Here is a 26208-nt window from a genome sequence, read left to right as displayed (position 1 = left end):
TGATTCGAATGAACCCACATTTTGTACACTAATAGTTGAGGACAAGCGAATAGGATAGGAAATAAAGTCCTCAACACCAAAAATGAATATTTAAATAATTAACTAAATGTCCTTTTTTAGATGGAATTATAGTGAGTTTTAGATCAGATGACCATTGAATTAATATTCTCTATTTAAATCTATTTCAAAATAAATAGTAGAAACTGTAATGATCTGAGAAGGTTCTATGATAGAAAAGAGAGAAGCTTGGGAATAATGATTTATAACAGCACCCGTTTTTACCCCGTATACTTATCATATTGTTCCCCAATTCTCTCAATATACTTCAACCGTACTAGCTCCTCTTTTTTTCGTCGATGTATTTTCGTAAATGTTTTAGTTTGAGTATTATTCGATCTAGTTTCACTTAATTCAGTGTATGAAGTGTGGCTATCAAGCAACGAGACTAGCGTTGCAACAGAAAAAGCACGCATGCGCCAAGGGTTAACGACTATCAGCTGTTTAGCCTGAAGCCTACTCTTTCGAATGCGGTGTCTACCGTATGTGTAGACAAACCAGTGTAGCCGTTGCCTTGGTTTGTATTGTGGCTAGTTTTTTGTTTTGCTGAGCAACGTATTGTTGGGAAATTTCACATGACACTGGAAAAAACTGCAACTGAAACTTATAATTTATCAAAACTAGTATATAGCAATGAATGTATGTCTCATCAATGTGTTTTTGAGTGACTTAGTCGTTTCAAGATAGCTAGCCGAGATGCTGAATGCGATTGAAAATGATTCAAACTTAAGTGTGACGATTCAAATCTGCATTGAAATGAACAAGATTCGAATCTGTCGAAGATGTGAAAGAAAATGCGAAGGGCGTCCTGAAGGAACTGACAGAAAAAGACTTCCTGCACAGTTTCACACAATGGAAGATTCGCATGGGGCGATGTAAAGATAGATGAGGGGCATATATTGAAAGTGATAGAAAATAAATATATATTATATCAAAATAAAATGTTTTATACCACCATTCTCGTTATTTGATAGCCACATCTAGTATCATATTTAATTTCGTATCTCTTTTCTATATAGTTACCTATGTGCATTACAAACAGTTATTTCTTATATACCCCCTTCTTATGATATGCTGTAGTTTCAAATGAAATTCAGAAAACTTCGATGGATTTCTACAACTGTATTAAGAAAATAGCACATTTTTCAAGCCAAGTTATTTTCTTTGTACTCAATTTCTAGATCTAAATATAACTTAATGAAGCTCTAATTACACTACTAATCATCCCAATTAGCGTAGGCCAGCGGATCACTAACGAACAAATTCGAAGCAGCACCAATTGCTTGAGTGTTTGATTGAGAGGTTGTTCCTTGAGCGGTGGCTGGTTGAGAATTAGGTTTGGGACTCGGTCTCGAAGTGGTAGGCTTCGATTTATTAATTACCGATTTAGTATTGTTGGTGTTCACGTTGTAATGCTGCTCGACCTGGTAAAGTTGTGGCTGGGCGGGAGGTGGAGGCTGAGCCCAAGCCGGACCGTGATCCCACGCTTTGGTCGGATCCCATTCGTACGCAGTCTGGGGTTGACTAAACAAAAATTTGAGCAATAATTATACTGTAGCTATTCCTTCTAATGATCGACGCAATTTGTTTTTTTTTATTATTTTTTGTTTCTGTTTCTTCATTTTTTCCATAGTTTTATAGCAGAATTAAGCACCACATTATAATAACAAAAACAAGGATACCAACATAAAAAACATGAAACATAAAAAATCAATTCGAGCTACTTCTTTACAAAAAATCAAGGGTTGAAAGTTTGCAAGCAAATATTAGTAGAGGGGTGTGGGCTACAGCTCGTGACGATTTTTAATTCTTTGAGATAAGGATGCGCCAGCTCGGGACGGGGATATTTCAGGTAAACGAAAAGGTAATCCGAGTACATAATATAAATCGTGACGGATTTATTGAGGGTATTACCTGAAATTTAGTATACTTTGTAAAGCTGGAAAATAGAAAAATGAAAACCTGGAATTTCAAAATTTTTTAAACTGTATTTTAGCATTAGGTAGGTACTAAACAATATACAATAGAGAAATGAATTTTTCAAATTTGGGAAAGCCGTAGTTTTTGAAATTTCATATATTTCCACCAACCTCGTCAAATTAAATTCGTTGCTCCGTTCTTTATTTTCCAAACAGATAACATGGTGTGGGTGTTTGTGGCAAGTTAAAAATGAGATTAGTAGTAGATTTTATGCTAAGTCAACGGAGAAATCAATTGCTTTTAATCAATGATTCTAAATTTAAAAAAGCGAGATAACAAAACAAATGGTAAAATTCTTTGGTGCAGCTCACTAGAAGGATGTAAAGCAAAGTTCTATACAGATGGATATAAGTTGAGGTTAGGTTAGCTTAGGTTAGGTAGGGTTCATTTAATAATTAAAATCCCGAGCTGAATAATCTTCTGTTACGAGTTGTATAATCTTCATGACAAGCATGAGCACGTTTTGGCACATTGTAACAAAAATAAAAATTTTATGGCGGGCATTAAAATCACGAGTTAGCGCAGGAAAATGATTTTTTCAAAATCACAAATCATAAAAAGTTTCTCAAGCTTTGTTTGTTGCACTTTTCTGACAACTTTCATAGCTTTCCAAATCTCGTTTGCTGTTTATGGCTGAAGATATCCGAGAATCAAATCATTTTCGTCGTCTTGGCCCATATTAACTAAGTGCTTTGAATTTTGGATGGACTAAACAATCTTCTGCCATTTTAATATCTTCGTCAATAATTTTACTCAGCTTCTGAACCATTCATGTCAGCTTTCTTTTCACTTGATATGTTTTGATTTTCTCACTCATTCCGCTTTCTATGCTACAGTTGGTAGACACTCGCAATTACATTCTTTAACGCGAGTTTCGATAACCGTGTTATCGTCTTCAGAGACCGAAGTTATACTGTTTGTCTGAAGAAAATAAATTGGTTATCGCAACTCGTACCAGAAAGTGTGATTGTGATCGTTGGTAAAAATAAGATAATATTTAAATAGAGATTATTGAGAATCACCTCGCTTTGATTCATTTATTTTTGTATACCTTTTTCGCAACATATCATTCTGTGTAATAATTACCTGTATATATTATGATCTTCGCCGTATGGTGACGTACTATTATTATATTTCGGTTTTTCGTGATCAGTGACAGTTAATTCAATATTTTGATCACTATCAGGTCCTTCTTCTAACGTACTGTTTTTTATACCATAGTAAAAATACATTATAAATCCTAAAGTCATCCAAATCGTGAACCTAACTAAGGTTAAAATGGACAGCTTCATTATCAAATATATGTTCACTGTTATTGCTACAACTGGAATGAAAGGCAGGCCTGGAGTCATGAACATCAAACTTTTCCTGAAAAAAAAACACATTGTATAGTGAAATGGTAGAATACATTATTCTCAAAGAATAAAAGTATCAAATAATTATAATATTATAATAACAGTTTCTTTATTATTATGAGATACGTCAATTTGTAAAATGACATTTTATAATTTCATCTCTCAACTCAAATTATCTCTCTGATCTACATCAAAATGACAGCTGTCGATTTTTTCGAATGTACCCATGTTAGCTTCTTTTGATTTTTTGGTGGTTCGGTTGGTTTGTATTGTTACGGACGCGTCTCCGCCCTAGAGACGGTCCTGCCTAGATGTAGTGGAATTCTGAAATACGGCAAAGGCGTGCTGCTAATTTATTTATTTTAACATTCCAGTTTTTGAAGAAATTAATTTGTTATGAATGGTGAAATAATTCACTTTACTTTGATGGTATTTTGAAACCACATGTCTCCTCAAGTAATTTCAGTTTTCTGTTCTCGTTTTCTTCTGGTGCAATTCCAATTATTTTTTTCCCTAATAAAAGTCGTCTGTTGGTCTTTCCCAATTTCTTTCCACTATACAGTCTGAAAAGACTTGAATATAAAACCTGCACTAAAAAGTGCATTTACAGGGTTTGGACATACATGTAGAATGTATGGCAATAAATGGGTAAAACCAATTTTACAAGCTGGAGAAATAGGTGAGAAGAAAAAGGAACACCCAAGGAAATTATATGAAAACAAAATTACAGACGTTTTTAAGATAACATGAAGAGATGCTAATAAAGCATAAAGGCGTAAAAGAGATTGATAATGCTGTTTATATAGTTGGCGAGAAAAATATTTTGAGTGGTGTAATAGTTGGAAAGTAGGCTAGAGCGCACCAATATGCACAACAGTCATTAAAGAGGCCACTGTTCTATCAGTACTGACATGGACTGACATTGATGGAAAAGTAAATAAAAAAGTCGCTATACGACTTAGTAATAAACTGAACAAGTTCCTTCTCAAAGTTATATTCTTCCTTTCCCGGCAAGAGATTTTTCCTCAGAAAGTGGTATTCGACCTCAGTTAAAGTATTTAAATAACTCGTACTCAGATGGGGTGCTAATTAATATTAAATTGAACGTCACCAGCTTTTTAACGAACGGTGTTAAAACAAATAAAAAAGAGGAAAAAGCTGATAACAACATCAAATATTTTTTTTTGAAATATATGTTGTATAATAGTTGTTTTTAGAGGTTATGAATAAAATATTGCTTTCACTTTCACTTACACTTTTTGTGCACTTAACTTTCTTTACTATGGTAACTATAAACAGTCTGAGATGATTTAGAGTTTGAATTACAAGAGCACCCCCCTTATTCACCAGATTTGGCCCCGTCCGACTATCATCTCTTTCCTCAACTGATAAAAAGTCTATAAAGGTCGTAAATTTTTTTCAAACGAGGAGGTAATAAAAACTGTGGAGGTCTGGTTTGCAGAGCAAGAAGAAACATTTTTTTTGGAAGGTCTAGAGACGTTGCAGGTTACCTGTAATAAATGTATCCAATTAAGAGGAGAATACGTTGAGTAATAAAATATTTTGATATTGAAATTTTGTTTGATTCCATAGTAAGCTAAGAATTTTTCAATAAATCCTCGTACGTATAGCGGTATGTATTTATTCTGTCAGTTGAAAATCGAATAAATCATTGATGATCTACACATATTGCCCGAATATCGGATAATCACATTGTGACAGGTAGATAAAAGTTATTGATGTGAATTCTGCAGTGTATTAATCAAATAATTAACACACAGAATTCAATTTGAACGCCACAATTTATCATGAAAATTAGATTATTCATACTGTACACTTTTGAAATCCACTTTTTAACAAAGTACGTACTTCCTTTACAAATACAATGATGTCGACCCTTTTTTTTATTGATCATCATTTTTCAAAGCCACAGCAGCGGCTGCTACAGTCCCACGTGTATTGTATTCGATTCGACCATAAAACAAATCAAATCTCGAATATGTATCTGAGATTTATGATCCCAAGTTGGGGTTATATGATGATATTTATTATGTTATATACAGTTGGTTCACCATTGATAATATCAAATAGGAATACCTTTTTTATCGCGTGCTGGAAAATTATTCATTCATTCGTTAATATAATATAATATAAAATAGAAGACGAAGTAGAATATTGTAGATGAACTGTGTTTTATTGTCGTGTTAATTCAAATGATATTTCATTTTTAATAATGTGGTTCATATGTTGAAGGCAATGTATGTTATTCTAAATAGCAATCGAAAATATATAATATTTAAGATATAATTGGGTACACAGGGTAGCGCCTGATCAGACGATTGGGCTATAACCGAGTAAGCGGTCAGTGCGTATGCACGTCGCTGTTGTTCAAAATGGCTGCTTAATCACACATCACGCTTATGAAAGAAAGATTCATTACTTTAGCATCGTTAAGAATGTTAACAAACTTATACTGAAGATGAACGTTATGAAGAGTAAATAGAATGAGTTATTACGGCAAACATAATAGCTAGAAAGACGTTTCTTGATTATTGCGACGATATCATGTGCTTACCATTGACCAGAAAAGCAAACTGTTGAAGAAGCTACAAGTAATATTATTTAATTATTTATTGCGTATGTGATAGCGCGTTATTCGATTTATCACACATTTCACATATTAGAATTAGTCACGGGGGAAGAGGTCGTATGATGAAAGAGGTCTGGTGTCTCTACAAAATCATAACAAGTTGGGATATAGAAAAAATATTGATTCTTGTAAATCATAGCAACAAAAGCAAAAAAGCTTGAAAGATCATTTAACAATATTTGTTGTTTAAGACCACATTAAGCAAAGTGAGCTGAGGAAATGGATTATACTTTAGAGAACATATTTACTTTACTTGGTGCTTTTGCAATACTTTAGTCTGACAATGGTAGTGAATTTTCTAACCGATTTATTTAGAACTTCAGAAATTATTCATGGTAAACCCAGGAATTCGCAAAGTCAGGGAAGTGTGGAAAGAGCAAATCAGGATATTGAAAATATGTTGATCACGTAGATGCATGACAATGATCATTCACATTGGAGAGAAGGCTTCAAGTTTGTGCAATTCATAAAAAACAGAAATTTTCAAGCGGGTATCAAATAATCTCCTTATGGGGCGTTTCTGGGTGTGAAGTTGATTTGCACTTACCCAATTACATCACGTAAAAAGCTGAAACTGAAGAAGATTTGGAGAAAATCATACAGGACTTTACCAAAAAGGAAGAGGATCCAAAAGTCACTGCATGTGAACTATTTAAGCTTAATACTGATCCAAGCCAAGCTTCTAATAAAGATTTAAATCAACGCGAAAGAAGCACACAACCTCTTGCCTGCAGCCTCCAATAAAGCGTCTCTTCACAAGAAAGTTTTGTATACATTGGGTTCAAAAAAATTTAAAATACTAGATAATCATCAAATTGTGATAAACCTACAATAAGCTGAAAAAATGTTGAAATAGCGTGTTTGTAGAATGTAGAAGTTTGCCCAATATCTATTTTATGCGGAAACATTTACTTCCGGAGATACCGGAAGTCGCCATTACCTCAGAAAGGCTAACAGATATCGAAACATGGATAACATTGTTTGATAGATCTCATGTTTGTAAAAAGTATACAAATGCATCATTTTTATCAAAAAACCTAATCTTACCTTACAAAAATCACTAAATTTTATTCATTTTTCGTGAAAATAATGTATTTGCATACTTCTCCGCAGAAACTCTTCTGCGCATGTATCAATCATCATGAGTTTTCACACACAGATAGATAAGGCAAAGAGCCGGATTTTTTTTTGTAAAAAACGTACGGAAACAGGTATTTTTTTATAATCAGTGTGTCCCCTGTATGTAAATCCAAGTGGGGGTCATGGGGGGTTTCACTTCAGCCGCCATCTTGAAAAACACGTTTTATTAAATATCTGGCGAACCGCGCATCGTACGACAAAAATGAGTGAAATCATTATTGTAGATAATAATATTTGCCATCTTTTTTATTTGAAACTTTTTTTGTATAACGCATCGGTTTTTAATTATAGCGCTATAAACTTTTTTCAATATGGTTTTTGCTCAATATTTAGTTACACTACATCGTAAGAATTGTTATTATTAATATTATTATTAATTAACGTTATGCTTGTATTATGCTATTTTGTATTGTACCGTATTATTTTATATTGTATATTATAATATTAAAAATGATTTCTTTTTTAATAAAAGAATATAATTAAAAACCTATGCGTTATGCAAAAACAAGTTTCAAATAAAAAAGATTGCAAATGTTATTATCTACTATAACAATCTCCACAATTTTTGTCGCACGATGTGCGGTTCGCGGGATATTTAATAAAACATGTTTTTAAAGATAGCGACTGAAGTCCCCATGACGCCCACTTGGATTTACATATTAAAAAAAAATACCTGTTCCCGTACGTTTTTTTCAGAACCTACTTTTTTGGTTTGGGCTCTTGGACTAGATCTTGATGAGATGTATCGAAAAAAGTTATCCATGGTTCGATATCTGTTAGCCTTCCTGAGATAATGGCCACTTTCGGTATCTCCGGAATTGAATATTTCCCCATAAAATATTTCTCATAATCTCAATAGTTTATGTATAGAGTTTCATTTTGATCGTTGTGGGGTGGCTTATCACACTTGTGCCTTTTATTTTCCCAAATATCCTTTTAATGTCATGATAAATTTTATCAAATTATTTGGAATATACCTTGATACAGTACCTACTAGACGGAAATGGTGGAGACCCAACCATCTAAGTCATTGAACTCCATTATAAAGTTGAGCATAAGAGTGAAGTTCAATAATTTAACCACTAATAGGTTTTGATTTCTTTATTTCTGATGATAATACGTAATCACTTCAAACATAATATCGATTTCATGAGAAATTAATAAGGAACAAAGAAACTTTTCAAATTACGTGTTTCCAGAAAATAAGAAATCATAGTTCCAGATCGGGAGCTTTTCTGATCAATTCGCAACAGGTTTTTTTATGTCGAGATGCGCGAAATTTCAAGATTTACGATTTTTCTGCTTTTCATGCATGCGCTTCTCTTCCACGACAGATTTGTTAAATAATGTTGTTTAATCAAATGTTTTATTCCACTATTTCAGTTTTAGCGGCTTTAAATACCCATTTCGTAGACATATGTGTAAGTAATGAAAAAATTTTTTATTGATTTTGTTTATATTTTTCAAGTTTGAGCAATACAGAGCTTACTTAAGAGATGAGTCTTGTTTAATCGATAATATTTCCCTACAGAAGTTTTCCAAGCTTATTTTCAACAAGAATTCTTTATTTTTCAAAGCTAAGGTAAGAATTTCCATCAAATCTTGCTAAGAACTCATAATAAGCCCAGAAAAATGTTTCTTGATTTCGTGAAATATACTTTAAACTCAAATAAACATCGATGGCACTTACCTGTTTTGAGGTTTACGAGATATCATTAGACATATTGCTAGAATAGCGAAGAAGAAGAGCCAAAGGAAAATCGATGTTGCGGTGTTCATGTTATCCATTCCACAAACAACGATTAGATCAAATATTATTATCAAAATATATAAGTTTCCAACCATTTTCATAACAAACATTCCCGATTCTTCTGTTGCCGGCCCTGTGTCTACCCAAGGGAAGATGGCTGGGCATAGATAGGTCGCTGCCTGGAAAATAATCAATTATAATCAAATGATGAATATACTTTGTAGAATGACAATTGTTTTAATTTTTAATTATCCAAAATTTGATATTGTTCATATGTAATCCTTAACTATATGAGATATGTGCAAAGTTTATTATGGAAATGAAAAGTTACTGGGTGGATAATTATGATCTAATACGAGAAATTAGTGGATTATCTTCGGCACAGTATTTTAATAATCATTTAGTTAACTAACGCGAGTTTACTACAAAGTAGTATACTTGGGCCAGTACTTTACCTCTTGAACAATAATGACATCCACAAATTAGAAAAAGATACTATTGTCAGATTTGTTTACGACCCAGCCATTTTGGAATTATGGAGAATAAGCTGGACGAGAATAAATTGATACATATCAGTTTGATAAAGACCGTGAACTCTTTAACATCGTGAAGAAACGAAAGATTACATACCTTGGCCATATAATGCGAGGCCATAAATATCAATTCCTTCAGCTGATAGTCGAGGGCAAGATTGAAGGTAAGAGAGGATTGGGACGGAAGAGGATGTCATGGTTGCGGAACGTGAGGCAGTGGACGGGTATACAAGATATTCAGGCATTGATCCATACCGCTAGAGATAGAGAAGCCATGAAAAATGTAGTCGCGAACATCCATTAATGGATATGCCTTAAAAGAAGAATAAGTACCAATCAAAATATATGGGGAATAGATACCACATGCTGAAATGGCAAAATATCTGAGGCTAATACTAGATACTAAGCTTGTATCAAAAAGAAATAGCTCGGTATCAGACATAAGAAAAACTATCGTATCCTGAAAAAAATCCAGTCAGTCAATATATGAGGGTTGCTACTCAAGTTTTGAGACAAATAAAAACAAATTTCATTATTTTGCATTATACTTTTGCATTCTTTGAACCAATTATCGAAGCATTTTTTCCATTCCAAATGAGTTACCTCCAATACATGTGATCTGAACGCATGAATGTTCATCTCGTAATTAATTTTTTATCTGCAAGAATAAGAAGGAATTATTTGGTGCTAAACAAGGACTGTACGATGGATGACCCTTCAATACGATGTTTTGACTGATCAAAAACATTTTTATTTGAACTGATGTGTGAGAGCTTGCATTGTCGACTTCAGCGATTGGTTTCCCTGGTTTTTTGGACACTTTTAGCAAACAAATGCTGGTGTATCATTAAGAATTTAACATTCTACGCTACTCTAATGGAGCAGTGGCGACATGTCTAGTTATTCCGAAATAACAGGCAACCATTTGTTTCGAAGCGCTTCGTGCGCGAATAACTTTTGTTGGATTCGGCTCGTCTTGAAAGACCCATACAGTGGATTGTCAACCAATAATTGGAAGAGTGGAACTAGTGTTCAAGTATACCTCAATCTCACGGCATGTCACATGACTATCTTACGCACAACATCGATGTTTACTGGTACAACAGCCGAATTTGGACGACCTTCACGAAATTTCTCCTGCAGCGAAGTGCGATCATGATTGAATTTGGAAAACCAGCGAAACACGGTGGCACGAAATGATGCTTCATCACTAAAAGACGAAGTGAGTTGATCGGCATATTGCTGTTGGTTTAATCCACATCGAAAGTCATAGAAAATTATCGCACTATTTGGTTTTATTTTTTGACCAAGATGACTGTTCAAAATATCTTCAAACAACTCAAATAACACTCTTATGACAATATGTTCAAACTTTATGATGACAATGTCAGATTTGACATATTCACATCAGTGTTGTCATATCTCAAAACTTAAGTAGCAACCCTCGTATAATAAATAACTTGCAAATAAACAAAACCTGAGATCGGTTTGGAATTACAATATAGGTGACAGCGAAAGCAGCACCCAAATAATTTACGGATTCCAAAATAAAACTCTAAGGAACATCGGATCTCTAAACTCGTAAATAATAACACATAAGAGAAAACTAAAGGGGATAAGTCTTTTGAATTGGTGTAAAAACAAAGTGCGATGTCTCACATATTAGTATTAGTGTTATTTAGTAATACAATTTAAGGGATGGTCGTTAATTTCAAGACTTTTTTTTGTTAACAATGTCAATAAGCTAGTATTGATAATTGTAATATTTAATTTGAAATGTATTTAGTGGTCACATAGTAGAACAAATTGTGTTTTTGGATGACGCTACATTTTGCCTAAATGTTTCAGTCAGTAATCACATTGCAGATACTGGAGTGAAGATAATCCTCAGTGGATATATGAGCTCCGTCAGAAAAAGCATGTCTGGACAGAAATAATTCATGACATACTTATTCATCCTTATTTTTCTGAATAAAATCTTTGAAACGTAACTAGGTCACAATATTGCCTGAGATAAATTTATTCGAAATAGTGAACTTTCTACCTGGATTCTTCGTCCAATGTATCCCAAACTAGGTCCAACTGCCGCCCCAACGACTCCACCAGTACTAGTAGCACTACTGGCTCCATGTACCGTTCCTATAAAAATCATACCAAATTATCCATCATGAATTATCTACCTTTTATTATTGTTATTATTCTACGTAGAATAAAAGTTCTGTAGTGGAATTTAATTATTAAATGAAAAGTCTACTCAGATTAATTTATGAACTCTTAACCAAAATACTAAAAAATACATTAAAATCTAAATTGGATAACTAGACTAAAAAGTAAGCAGGGGTTAGGAAAGGATTTAGAACAAGTTACATCTATTCACCATGAAATTAATTGGAAAAACCAACTAAAATCGAATTTCAATATATATGGCATTCATTGATTTTGGTAAAGCTTTCCATAACGCAGCACAAAACTTAAGATTTATCAATCTACATATAGTTGAATGTGAATTCTCAAATACTACAGTTGCGATTAGAAATTTAATTTAAGAAAAAACATCAAGGAAAAACAAAATTGTTGTTTTTATTCACTTCCAAGTTTTTTCATATTTATTCACCTTTTAAACTTTCTATGGACAAATAGTTCAAGACCAAAAATAGCCAAATCGGTCCAGCCGTTTTCGAGTTTTAGCGAGACTAATCAGCGGCATATTTCTTTAATTTATTAATTCTTTTAGACCTTTTGATATATTAATGCATAGAAATAATCTTGATTTTTGATCTCTTCTGTTTGAAAATTAGTCTCTTTAATAATTTTTGGAAGAAAAAATTTGATGTTTCGACTTTTCTTCAAGTCTTTATCAAAATATGATATTTACATTGACAATTTGCGTATTTATGTTAATCAATAGATCACCTACATTATGAACATGAAAATGAGAATAAAATCAAAATAGGAAATGTTCTAATAAGATAAATTGATTTTAGATTTAGAAGTACTTAATGAATCAAATTATTTGTAGTTTTATTAGAATTTACAAAATAGAGCTATAAATTTTTACTTAAATTATTTTCATCAATTATATATCAAGTGCCTTGTACTAATTGAGACGCTGGACAGACCTCTTAATATTTAGAAAATAGACTAAAAGTTCATCAATACGACAAAAAAAATGAAACAGCGTTAACGAACCATAAAATATAAAAAAACATAAATTCAATTATAAAGATTCAAAAAAATTCTTGGAACGGAATCTAATACACGAAAAAGAGAATTTTTAGAAATGGTTCACATATAAATTTTTTATTTCTTAGACCTTTTGATCTATTAATGGTTCTAAATGTTCTTGATTTTAGGTCTTTTCTGTTTTAAATTTAGTTTTTTTAATAATTCATCAAAGATTGACGTTTCGACTTTATCAAAATATTTGATCTCAAGAGAAATAAAACGAAAGTCGATATCTAGTATCAATTTTAGCGTCTCATTGTTGGGATATTCTGTATAGTAATATTTCTTGTTCAAAATTTTCACGTTTTTTTTCCCAAGGGAATCGCAAAGAAAAATGGGGAATTTTACTAAAGCGGGTGATTGTGCATATAGTAACCCTGTCTAAAATACGGAAACAAATAAATGCGAAGTATTCATTAAGATCAAATCAACCTTTTTATTAAGACCATTTCAATTTTTAAAAATAGCTTCAGTTTTGATATAAACATTCACTATATCAAAAATATAATTCCAATTTTTTTGAATAACTGAATAAGTTTCATTTTTTGGTAGTTGAGATAACTACCAATTTGTGGATTGTTAAACCGCTTCTATTATTATTAACACTTACCGTAAAATTTATTTTCGGTTCTATCTGAAACAAGAAACTGATCGTCCCGCCCTGAAAAATCTTCATCTGGTTCATCACCTCCAAAAGTATCATCACTATCTGGAGAACTGTAACATTAGGTAAAATATTCCAAAATTACTGTTCTAATTCGTTGCTCATTTATAATACTGAATAATGAGATATTTTGACATACAGGGATAACAACAAAGTTCTGCTTAGTAAATATTTTACAGTAATCGAATTTTTTTTTCATGACAAACATTATTTTTCACCTTTTAATTTGATTATTGCTAAAGGGGTGATTTCTATATTTTTCAATATTATTCTTTGAGGTGATTAAAATTAAAACTATTTGTAATAGATTGTAAACAAACTGTACAACATTTTTCAACTCATTTATTGTGACATATTGTTCATTATCAGCGCTAACTCGAGGAATCATGATTCCTCGTGAATTTTTTAAAAAGTACGTATCTGGCAATACGAGGGCCACTTTAATAGTTCATAATATCTTGCTCCCAACTAGGCCAATAATTTATTATAGTGCGTTTTTACAGTTGAAATATCTATTATTGATCATAAATGTTATTCAAAAATAGAATTTGTGTTGACGGATACGTGAATGAACTCCATAAAGGGAATCTAAACAATTTAAATGTTAACCACAAAATTCCTTTGTTGAAAATACTGAGGATCTTCTCTTAAAACGCGTAAGTAACGTTTAAAGCCATCGGGACCATCTAATTTGCATTATGTTCCATAAGAAAAGATTATCTGAGAGAAGTTTTTAAAATAAAATGTTCGATGATTATATGAAATTACAGGGTTCTGAGTAACATTATTATAGATTCGAGAAAAAGCAGTTTTAAAATATACTGTAGGTATAAGTCAAAAAATGATTATACTCTAATTAGTTTGAGTATTAGAATATTTCATATTAAACTAAAGTGAAAGTTTTTTATAAGTATTCTCGTTGCTTGAAATAAATTGTATTTTGTTGAAAACTACAACTTTGAGATTCTTGTATAGTTTGTTTATATTTTATAAACGTTTCATACACCTTTGAACAACAACACAAAAAACCCTCTACTTACCAAAAAACAAAAGTATTTATTGCTTTATCAATGTAAAAAAACTATAAACTAAAAAAACAGTTTACGTACGAGTACATTTAGTGTAAATAAGAAAAATTCGTAAACCCTAAACTATTTTCAAAATAAATTTTACTCTTTGTTTTTTAAACGTTTATGTTTTTAAACATAAACAAGGTTCCTAGACAATTAATTGAGTAACAACAGAATACTATGAAATTATTTTTTCTATTTCTTCATTTGCTGTAGCAGTTGAAAAAATAATGGTGTCATGATATTGTCTATCCACAGCTGGCATCCATTTTATCATGCTGCGCAAGGTATTTATTTTATTTTTAGCTAGAGATACCTTCGTGTTTTTTAATTTTTGTAGTTTCATTGACTCCTCAGGTCTCTGTGTAATTTCTACCTTTTTACGCAAGGTATGTCGAAATAGCTATTAAGCTTGCAAATAAAGGGGTACTTTTGTGTAGACTTACAATTTCTACCATCAATAGTTTCAAGAAGATAGAAATGTATTATCATATTTATAATAAGCACTTTTCAGATTTTAGACAGAACGAAAAACTTCAAATCTAACACACCTTCTGGTTACCCTTCGAATCATTACTCGTTGTGTAGCTTGTGGAGGTAGTGGTAGAGGAGACGGTGATGGAATTGTAGGAATGGAAGCGTCGATAGCTTGCTTGAGTTGAGCTGGATGTAACTGGTTACCGTATAGCGCTTTACCGTCCGGATGCTCATCCAATGCTTCTTTGGTAGGTGATCCTCTAATCGGGGTTCGCAAGCTTTGAGGAAGGAGCTCCACTAGATTGGTGGAGTGTGGTTGATATCGGAGAATTAGAACGCAAGTTGAAACTAAAGTATAGGCTAAGAGAGTACCTGGAAAAAAAAAAAGAAAATATTAATGGTCGTATGGAAATAGGATTATTCTAGATTTAAATGCAATAAAAGCTTTTTATGAGAAAGTTGTGAATTCTCTAAACAGTTCTATGAAAATGTTTAAGTACGTAAAATTTATATGTACGTAATTTTTTATTTTATTATTATTATTAGAGATGTTTACTTTCAAACCAAGCAGCTCGCTGGGGATTATATAGTTTTTAGCCTCTAATTTATTCCGTTTATTTCACAATTGCAGAACTTTATTCATATTTAATCTATCATAACTCGACTCTAAATAGAAGCAATATTAACTTTTACATTCAAGAGGTAGCTATTGTTGAAAATGAGACGAAGCTTCGCTTGTGTCTGGAGGAATTTTCATTACTGGACGAAATGGGTAAAACGAGAGCTTGAATTTAATATTTGGTAAAAAAAGCTTATGAAAATAAATTCTTACGATTTATAAACTCGATAAAGTTTATTGCAGTTGCAATCGTAATAAGTATGTTCAGTACATATACTATAGGCTTAAAATAAAGTGAAAATTCATTATTAAATATCAGGAATATTTCGTTCCCTCTCTCTATTGTTCTTTCTATTATGTTTCATGAGTAAATTATCTTTGGTCTACCTTTTCGACATAGCAGAAACCTATTAATTGGGATCTCTTAACTTCTGATGAGGATTTAGTTAAATATTTGAAAAAGTTTATTATAGATGTTATTGTTCAAAAGTTAAACTTTCGCCAACTATTGCATTATGCTTCGTGCAAAATATCAGTGCTTGTTCTTGCACAAGAGAAAATTTTGATACCGGAAATATGTCCAAAAGAAGTAACAGTGAATTTATTCAGATCCAGAAGATGTCGTTGCTGAGTGGGAGGAAGCAATGGCAGGCTTCCGATGAGAAGCTAGTAAAGCAGCGTCATCTGCATATCTTGGGGCAGAGGATCCACTGTAGAATCCTTTGGTATTACGACTTGAATGGTATCTGTTTTGCAAATAGGATTTTAGGATTAGCATTAGGCGATATCTAAGGCGTCATTTTAGTTGCGTGCTGTCCATTGACCTTCAAGAGTACGGATAGGGGCTACTAAGTTGAGATCTATTTAGTTTTGTCGTTGTTTTCCATGAGTTTTTTGATTTTTATATCTATCAGTGTGAATATTGGTGTAAATATTATCAAAGAATCCAGTTTTTGAGAGCTTTATGTGTTTAAATTTTAGAAAGCAGTTTGATTGAAAGTTTTATTTTCGCTATTGAAACAAATCTGTGGAATACTTACCGATGGACATCATCTCTACAAGTATTTCCAGACGTATAAATAGGGCTGCTATAGCTGCCAATAATCCACTAATAAATGTAGCAAGAACTGGCGTTCCAGTACTTGGCCAGACTTGCGAAAACATTCTGAAACAAATAAATTTTATCAAAATGATTCTTTACTTATTAATAGCAGAATATTTTTGATAAAAAATGTGAGAAGACGAATTTCACACATCGCAATTGGTTTTTTCAATATTTACCTTAGAATGAATTTACTTTTTATAAAGATAAAATGAGGTTGAAAGGAGAAATACCCAACGGAAAAGTAAAGTATATTTTCACATCCGAAGGAGGGTTGTAAGCACCGTTATTTATGCCACTTTTGTTCTTGTGCTGCCTACCATTTTGTTGTCTGTTTAGTTCATCTCTGCTCCTACACAACGAGTTTTTTCATAAACGAAAAGGGTTTTAAATGATGTTTATTTTATCCACCCACTCTTATAGTCCTACATTCGTAATATTAAGATCAACCTTATCATACGAGGGTGGTTTGTCTGTGAATAAGTAACTTTACTGTAAAAATTTCCTGGAAAAAGGTTTTTGTTTTCTTGGGAGCACCTGAAATCCTTGATTCTTCTTTTTTTTAATAGGACAATATTTACTTTACTATACACTTTTTGAGACGTTGAGCTATCATCTTTTTGGTAGTCTTTGTGTGTTTGATTTCTGGTTTCCTGCCATTAGACGTGATCTCTCCAACTTCGTTTACGTTCTCTGACCCATCACACCACCTCTTAGTTTTTTTTGATATCCTGTCTTCTAGTTCTATCACTGAAGCTCAATTTCTTAATTTCATTTCAGGGTAGGGTATAATGATGTAGGTAACCACGTTCCATAGATTGGATTCCATATGGATGGAAAAATATATTTGAAAATAAATCTTCCATACAATTTCAAATGCAAACGAACTTTTGATACCGATTAAGCAAATACGGCACCCAGCTTACAAATATAAATTTTCGTGGTCGTATGTCCACGTTTTTTTCTTCATATTTACCTTGCAATTGGAAACTGTTATTTGTATTAGTAATGAAACTAATCTATCTGTCAGATTTATACAAAATTGTTTTCAAACTTTAAAACGTGACTCGTCAACCTGCCCTTGTACATTGCTTCAGTTAATACATAGAGATTTTCCATCGAATCATTGGCTTTGTTAATTGACTACTCCCCTTTCCATTTTTTTCTGTTTTCGAGGATTAGATCTTCATTATATGTTGGATTTCATTCTTAGAATATTACTTGTTAGAGGTACATGTGTCCATAATAAATTTTTTCAACCAGGTTTTCACATTCACTTTTTGTGCACTCAACTTTCTTTACTATGGTAACTATAAACAGAGATGTATTAAAAACACCTCTGATATTTACCTTGCCAGTTCTACTTTAGCACTTTTTTCTTGCCATTGTATTTGTGGTTCCTATAAACTCCTGAATATTTTCACTTCAATGTCTAATATTTATTTGAGGTTAGTATATACCAGAAACTATTAATTCCATTCGCTATTGTTTTATTGATGTCCTTCATATAAATCATATTCTTTATCTCATGAAGATTTTTCCAAAAAATTGCATCTTACGAGGATGTATTGATATCTAGTTAGCCTAGACCAGTTCCATGCATAAACACAATATTGCGTTACCATAACAACCAACAATAACTTATTAGAAGTGTCAGTGTAAAGCTTGACGTCAAAAAAGAGAGAGTTACGCAATAAATTAAAAGAAAAAATGTCCATCGAAATTGTGAAAATCGAAAAATTGGACTATCGGGCCATCTTCAAGTACCTGTAATTAAAAAGGTTAAGTGGTAAGCAGATTTACGAAGATACGCTTAATACCATTGGTGATTATGTCCTTCGTATGCGATCGTGAAAAATTGGACTGCAAGCTTCAAAAGAAGTAAATTTTCCATTGAAGATGATGACCAATCGAGAAGACCAGTTTATCATAGAGTTCACGTCAATTTGGACATAAGTAAAATTGCTGCAAAATGGATCCCCAAATGTTTGAATGTTGGCCAAAAGCGTGCAAGGGTAGAAGCATCGCGTTTGATCTGTGCTCGATTTGAAACCGATGTAGACTTCTTAAGCCGAATTGTTACTATGGATGAGACTTTAGTACATTTCTACAATTCAGAAGCAAAGCAACAATCGATGGAATAGCGACACTCTGGTTCTCCAAGACCCAAGAAGTCTCGTGTCCAAAAATCTGCTGGAAAAGTTTTGGTTTCAGTTTTTTGTTTTAGGATTGCCATGGAGGAATCATGACCACTCTAGGGGGAAAATTGAAGAAAAAATTCGCGAAAAGCTATCGAAAGGTGTTTTGTTTTTGCACGGCAATGCCCCTGCACACAAATCTCATGTTGCCATACAAAAAATTCTTGATTTAGGGTTTGATTTACTAGAACACCCCCCTTATTCACCTGATTTAGCTCCGTCCGACATTTCTTTCCTTGACTGAAAAAAAGTTTAAAAGGTAAATTTTCTTCCAACGAGGAGGTAATAAAAGCTGCGGAGGTCTGGTTTGAAGAGCAAGAAGAAATATTTTTTTGAAAGGTCTAGAGACGTTGCAGGATCGCTGCAATAAATGTATCCAATCAAGAGGAGAATATATTTAGTGATAAAATATTTCGACATTGAAATTTTGTTTGGTTATATAGTAGGCTAAGAATTTTTCAATGTATCCTCGTGAAAGAAAACGGCGATTCATTTTTTTACAACAAAAGCAAATATACTCATTTTAAATAGGTGATAAGTAATTGCTTCTATAAAAATCCATCCGTTCGTGTTATTTGAATTTTCTTATTTTTTCTATTTCTTATAGTGCGTAACAGGAATGCCGAAAGAACGCGATAACTTACCTGAATATCAGTCCATCTTGGGCCATGGCGTAGATGATTCTTGGCATTGGGAACATAGATCCGAACATGCTGACCGTTAAACCAGCAAGTGCTCCAACAGCAACAATATATTTGCATTTGTAGGCACCAACTTGTCCAAACATTTCTACTAACGCAGAATCTTCATCAACTTCAGTATATGGGACTGAAAAAATTTTTATTGAAAATTCGTAATATTCGAATACTATCAGCAAACAAGCGATTAATTTACTTTTAATGTTATCTTGCCAGTTTTTTTTTGGAAGATTTGGATAGTAGCTATTCGTTCCAATATTCATAGAACTCAACGGTGGAACTGTTTCAATCCCCGCGCGAGAGAATTGATGTTTTTCAATGTCAATGTGGAAAGCCAAGCTTCTTCTTTCTAAATAAACAGCTTGTTGCTGCTCAACCAAGAAAAGACCTAGAAATTTACGTTTTACCCCCATACACTTTAAAACTAAAGGAAAGTGGAATTTTATGACTCATATTTGAATTGTGTTTTCCCTCAGTCTTCTACTAACAACCTTCGAAACAGAAAGTAAATCCAATTCAAGGAAGCAAGATTGACGTAAGAGGGTTGCTTTTCTCAATTTCTGGTCAAAGTGAATTCACAAATTGTCGCGTGGCTTCCAGTTTGCAAGCCGGGTGAAAATACAGCTGCATAGATTAACAATTTAAAAGAAGATGCTGGAGACAAGTGGACGTAATAGGTTCATGGAAGAGATGCGTTGTGTTAGACAGGCTCTGCTCGTAATAAACTTGCATTCCACGAAGTAAAGATACGAGGAGGGCGTATTGTTATGAGATAGGTTATTCACTTGATTAGGTTATTCTTCGTTACCTTTAAACTTGTTTTTTGCCTATTCTATTTGTTTTATTTGTCGATTTTGAGTTAACTTATCAACAAATAGGAGCAATTTACTTTCATTTCACAATTTTTTTCAGTAAATGTCGTGCTATTTGCTCATGCAACTTACTCTCAATGATATTGATAAAAATTCAAAGGATTTGTAAGCATGTTTTCCAGATCTTAATCCAATTGATCATGTTTGTGACATATGAGACAGATGGACATGAAACAGATTCCTTGTTGTGGAAAATTGGGGGTACAAAAGAATCAATATTTGAGATGATTTACTCAAATAGTTTCTCAAAAATGTTTCTTCAAATATAAATCGGAATTTAACTATAATAGTATATTACGTAACAAGAGCTTAAGTAACCCATTACGCTCGAAGTGAATAATTTTCACGAGTGCGTAATGGGCTTACAACTCGTGTAACGTACTATACTTTTTCTACGCCCATTAATAGCATGCTACTGAAGAAAACGTCTCCTATTTTTAAAGAAATTGCATAATGTGCTGCCTACATTTAGGGGCATCGCTCTTTCAATCCTAAATATATCTCGCTAATGTTTTTTAATTGACTAAATTCGTGTAAATAGACCAAATCAAGTCTTACGTAAATAAAAATTTGATTGTAAATTAATTGAACCAAGAAGTTCAAGTTTTCTTCTCAAATCGCACTTGTATGTTATGAAATCTCATTACATGCATGTTATTCTTAAATGTCATTTACAAGGAATGTTGACAAACATAAAAATAACTAAATAAAGATACAAATAGTCGTTTATAAACTAGAGGTTTCCAGTAAATATGCTAAAGATGATATCGATTCGATTTCAATTGGCAAGTGACTGTACATTTTTTTGGCATAGTAAAATATTGAGCCATTAACTAATTCTGAACGTAGAGTAAGTAGGTAAAGGTGGTGCAACGATCTTTCTGAAATTGGATTAACGGATTCAAAGATGAATGAGGAAGGAAAAATCAGAATTTTTGTTGTGAGTCCTGCTGTTTAGTCCGAGTAAATAACTCACAACTTTTTTTTTGTACATTGAGGATTCGCCCAAATTGAGTCGCACCACACGTACCCCAGAAGGGAAGGGCATACCGGAGATGCGACTCAATAAGGGAATAATAGACAGTTAAGGAGGTGGATAAGTTCATTTCTTTTGAAACTGATCTCAGCACAAAATAGAAGGAATCTAATTTTTCAGATAAGGCGACCCGTTTTCGCGCGTTTATTCAAAAATAAAGGTTTATATTCGAACCATCCTCATATAAGCACATGGAGGATACGCAAAATATTGAGTAGAGATGAGAATAAGTAAACTTATCAGTCATTGTTATTGAGAATAATTTAAAATTTGTGAAGATTTTTTCACTTAATACAGCAACCATATGAAATAGTATAAATTTTCTAGAAATTGAGATACCGCAATGACTAAAAAATGGCAACGTTCAGATGAGATCAAGCATCATCTGAGTGTTTTAAATATTCTCGTCTGTCAACGTGTTATTTTTTTCGTTCCTCCTGTATATTATAAAAACGAAGTAACTTAGAACGTCATATGAACAGTTTGTTCCCTATGAAACAAGCTACAATTTCAAAAAAGTGGCAGAGGTTAGTCGAGGGATTCAAAAGTAAATGAACTAGTTGTCCCTTTATTTTGCGAAACGATCTCTCCACAATTGAAAATATCACTATTGGAACGTTTGCAGAGGGTACAATAGCCTACAGAGTCATATAAACACGATTGGAAAGGGGAAAGTTGAAAGAAGATGGGTAAAAGTCTGATAACAATCAACATTATTAGAATGAGAATAGTTCAAAGTAATCGAATTCAGTATCTTGGGATCTATGTCGATAATAAACAATAACTACTATATTTGGAAACTGAGTTGATTTGATGGAATGTTGGTATATAAACTCATATATATTTTTATTACTAAACACCCATAATGCATTTGATATATTACAAGCTAGTGAACATTGACCAATGAGCAATTTAATTCTGGCTTAACTTCTGTATCGAAATTAATAACCTAAATCAAAAGGATTGAATCTATCAAGTCTTCTCGATAACTCAGTATTGTCAAGAATGGCTAAGATGGCCGCGACATTGACATTGATAATATTGTCCACTTTTTTAATTTTCGGGTACCTATATAGATCACTATTGCGAATGTAGTACCAAGAGGTATCTTCCATGTTCCTCAGTGCTTTATCTTGGAATCTTTGGATGATTCCTAAGCTGCTTGCTTTGGTGCATCCTCATAGTCCATACAGACTTCTCTTTTATTCTTAACATGTACTTTCTATCGAAGTTTCACATTAAAGGTGAACCTGGGTATTCTGCTGTCTGCTCTCTGCCTGGAATATGATTTTTCCTTTTGTTTTTATAATCAAGCTAAACTGATTTGGTTTTATTAAGTTTGATTTTCTATCTCTTAGTCCAATGGTATAGTTATTTGCAGCTTATTAACTGTTTTTTAATTGCTTTTTCCTACTGCTAGAATGGGAATGTCGTCGGCGAAGTTGTGTTGTTTTCTACCTTTAAAATGTCACATATGTATAGTAACTATAGAATAGGTCTTAGCACACTTCTTTGTGGTACTCTTGCCTTGATTTCTCCATGATCGGAGAGGGCTTTTACTTGCTTGATTCTGAAATATCTTTCAGATATATATTAACGTGGGGTATGTCTATATTGTTTTGGTGGCTTGAGGTTATGTATTAAGCTTTCATGCTTATTTCTATATCCAAATTGGTGATTAGGGATAATTTCTCTTTTTTCAATAAGGGGTTTTGGTCGCAGAAATCAATCTAGCAAACTGTAATAAATATATAAAATGGATATTTATAGTATGACCACAAGATTTTCTATGTACATGAAGTAATTATAAAAAAACTCGAGGACGAACTATCCAATAACAATTCAAAAGAAACTGAATATATTGTAGGTAAACTAACTTGAATTCACTCAAGAATTTAGAAGCTTTTGTTGGAACTAATGTTTTTTTCTCATTTTGTGGGAATTGGAATTGCAGTATTATAACAATGATATGATGAAATATGGTACTACTTACAAACCATTCGAATGAAAACATTTTTTCCAAAAATAATAATTATGTCATTTCAAATAGCATAGCTTTCAATAGAAATAATAAATGTCTTACCTATCAAAGTGATCATCATGGAACTAGTAACGTAGGCTATCAAAATGATTGCTAAACTTGAAACTATAGCTAGAGGTATAGATTTTTTTGGAGTTGCCGCTTCTTCGCCAGTAGTTGCGATTATATCGAATCCAATGAAAGCGTAGAAACAAGTAGCAGCTCCAGTAAATACCTGAAAATAATCAACAATTCTTATCTTATCCATAAAAATTTTCTATTCCATAAATTGGTGATGAAGATTGAAAACTTCCGTTTTCCGACAATGTAAAGTGTCCCTTAAACGCAGAACTGTTATTTCCATATGTTGGTACGAGGGTTGCTACTTAAGTTTTCAGATATGGCAACTCCGACGCAAATACTTCAAGTCTGATAGTTCATGTTTCTCCACTAAAAATGTGAAACTCTATGCAGATAATGTGAATTTTGATATATTCTCATCGATGTTTCCATATTTCAAAACTTATATGGCAGCCCTCGTATTATAAATAAGGTGCCAGTATGGACTTATGCCTTACAACTATGAGGGGCTGTACAAGTGGAAATAATAATGCTTGCATGCAAATAATCAAAATCCGAATACTAAGAAAGATACTGCCTTGATAAAAATAAACCATTTTCTGGAAAACCATGAACCATATGAACCATATAAATACATTTTTTTCACAAATCTTATAAATCATATCCTGCACCTTGTGTGAATCCAATTTTTTTAGGATTAGGAATTCATGTTAATCATGAACTTACTTTTGCTATGACTTAAGTTTTGAGATAGACAGATAGAAACAAATATTTATTGTTTTGAGATATATCAATACTGATATGAATATGTCAAATCTGACATTGCCATTATAAAGTTTAACATTTTTAATGGAAATTTACTCAAAAACGTAGTATCAGTACCATTTGAGTTGTTTTTAGATACTTTATAATGTTACGATCTCGTCCACTGATATTGTCCGTGAAGCCTGTCCTGTTCCAATATGTTAATCGAAGCTTGGTGGTTGCGTAACTACTTCTGTAAAGTATGTGACCTAAATATATTATGTTTTTTGTTGCCTGATTTTATAGAAACAATTTCTAAGAAGGTTTGTTTACGGCAAATTAGAGATTTTCAGGCAACGAAAATTCTAGAATGTGTGGATAGTATATGAAACGAGTCTCCAGCAGCTATAGGAAGCTGGACAATAATTTAATATCATAGTGAACACATCGGGATAGTGAACGAAACGTATTTAACTTAATTAGTTATAGTCTTATCACATTAAAATTGGATAAAATATGGAATGAAATTTTTGTTGAAATTATTTTTTTAAAAATGTCAAAAAGTAATGTAACATTGTAATAGAAAAGAGTAACATTAGATATCAGTCTACCTTAGAAAATAAATTTTAGGTACGTATTTTATTTTATTTATTACTAGTTAATAAGTTTCTTATGTTTTGCTTATCATTAACTGATGATTTATTTTATTCTATAATAATCATTTTTTTGATTGTTGATTTTTGATAAGTTTTATCTTGAGGTGATATTTTAGTGTTTTTGAAATTTAACTCATGCTTCTCATTTTGTTCATGTTTATACAATGCGGTTGATGCATTTTTAGTAAATTTGTGACCATTTATCCTATTTTCCAGATACTGTATGGTAATTCCTATATAATTTCTTGGACAATGTAAATAACATGCGATTTTTTTGTATTTTTAGTTTTGCTTTTTAATTTTGTAGGCATATAACGGAGACTGGAGACATTCTTTCCGTTTTCCCTCATTAAAAATTGTGCAAAGTTGAATAGAAACAATTAGATAATTGCAAAAGATAGAAACATAAGTAAGCTATTGAATTCTAGTATGTATAATTTTAGTTCAGGAAAATTCTGCAATAGAGTGATGGATTTATATTTCCGTTCTGTTTCATGTACGAAATCACAATAACAAACAGAACATGCTGGCATTGTTGGCAACAGTTCAAATGTTACGAAGAAGTTTAAATGGAAACTCTCATACATCACTGAAGTTTGGTGTAGTTTATGAGATAAAGAAGAGAGATAACAATAGAAAAAATATCATGGTGGTTCATGAACTGCTTCAGCGAAAATTCTCGAAAATGGAACAAGCCAAACAATAATTATTGGAAAAATTAAAACGTTTAGAGCAGCAAAACTAATTGATTGATAGCTTTTCGTACTGATAGATGGTATTTTATAATATATTCCTAACTGTTTTGTTGTACATGTGTTGATATCAGCTCTTATCACATCTTATAAACGTTTATCATGAACTTACTGTTTATAGTCGAAGAAATCATGCACAAAAAGGGCAAAATCCATGAACTTGTGAGCATTGCGAGGGATTAGGATGCGATAAATGCTTTCGATTCGGGAAAGCCTAAAAAAACTTTGTGAAAAAAAATTATAGATAAGAAATAGAAAATGCATTCAGTTTTCCGAGGCTGCCGAACTGGAAAATCATGAGGGCAATGATCTGTGAGGTATCTGGTGTCTAGGGTGGCTAGTTTATAAGTTTACAGCCCTGTGAAAATTCTTCATGATATAGGCCAAATATATATAGATCGCAAGGTTGCTGGACACGAATATCATGACAGAAAGAGTGTACGAAGTCCTCATTATTAGTGATTACAAGTATAGCGAAAAAATAAATGATTCCTTGTAAATAGTTTTTTATTGATTGGGAACGTAGCAA

General features: G+C 32.5%; 1 protein-coding gene across 1 annotated transcript in view; it reads right to left on the bottom strand.

Annotated features, from left to right (window-relative positions):
- Positions 1-361: 361 nt before the first annotated feature.
- Positions 362-26208, bottom strand: part of LOC130442741 (high affinity cationic amino acid transporter 1) — a 148687-nt gene continuing 122840 nt past the window's right edge. The window contains exons 6-14 of the mRNA XM_056777094.1: positions 23510-23681; positions 19465-19648; positions 16561-16685; positions 14976-15273; positions 13301-13407; positions 11510-11604; positions 8873-9111; positions 3124-3405; positions 362-1581 (exon numbers count right to left, since the gene is read on the bottom strand). Of these exons, the coding sequence (XP_056633072.1) occupies positions 1275-1581; positions 3124-3405; positions 8873-9111; positions 11510-11604; positions 13301-13407; positions 14976-15273; positions 16561-16685; positions 19465-19648; positions 23510-23681 (1809 nt within the window). The 3' untranslated portion in view covers positions 362-1274. The remainder of the gene's footprint in view (positions 1582-3123; positions 3406-8872; positions 9112-11509; positions 11605-13300; positions 13408-14975; positions 15274-16560; positions 16686-19464; positions 19649-23509; positions 23682-26208) is intronic.

The sequence above is a fragment of the Diorhabda sublineata genome, chromosome 1 (genome assembly GCF_026230105.1).
Source record: "Diorhabda sublineata isolate icDioSubl1.1 chromosome 1, icDioSubl1.1, whole genome shotgun sequence".
NCBI lineage: Eukaryota > Metazoa > Arthropoda > Insecta > Coleoptera > Chrysomelidae > Diorhabda > Diorhabda sublineata.
The sequence above is the reverse complement of the archived record's forward strand: the minus strand, read 5'-3'. Positions and strand labels throughout refer to the sequence as shown.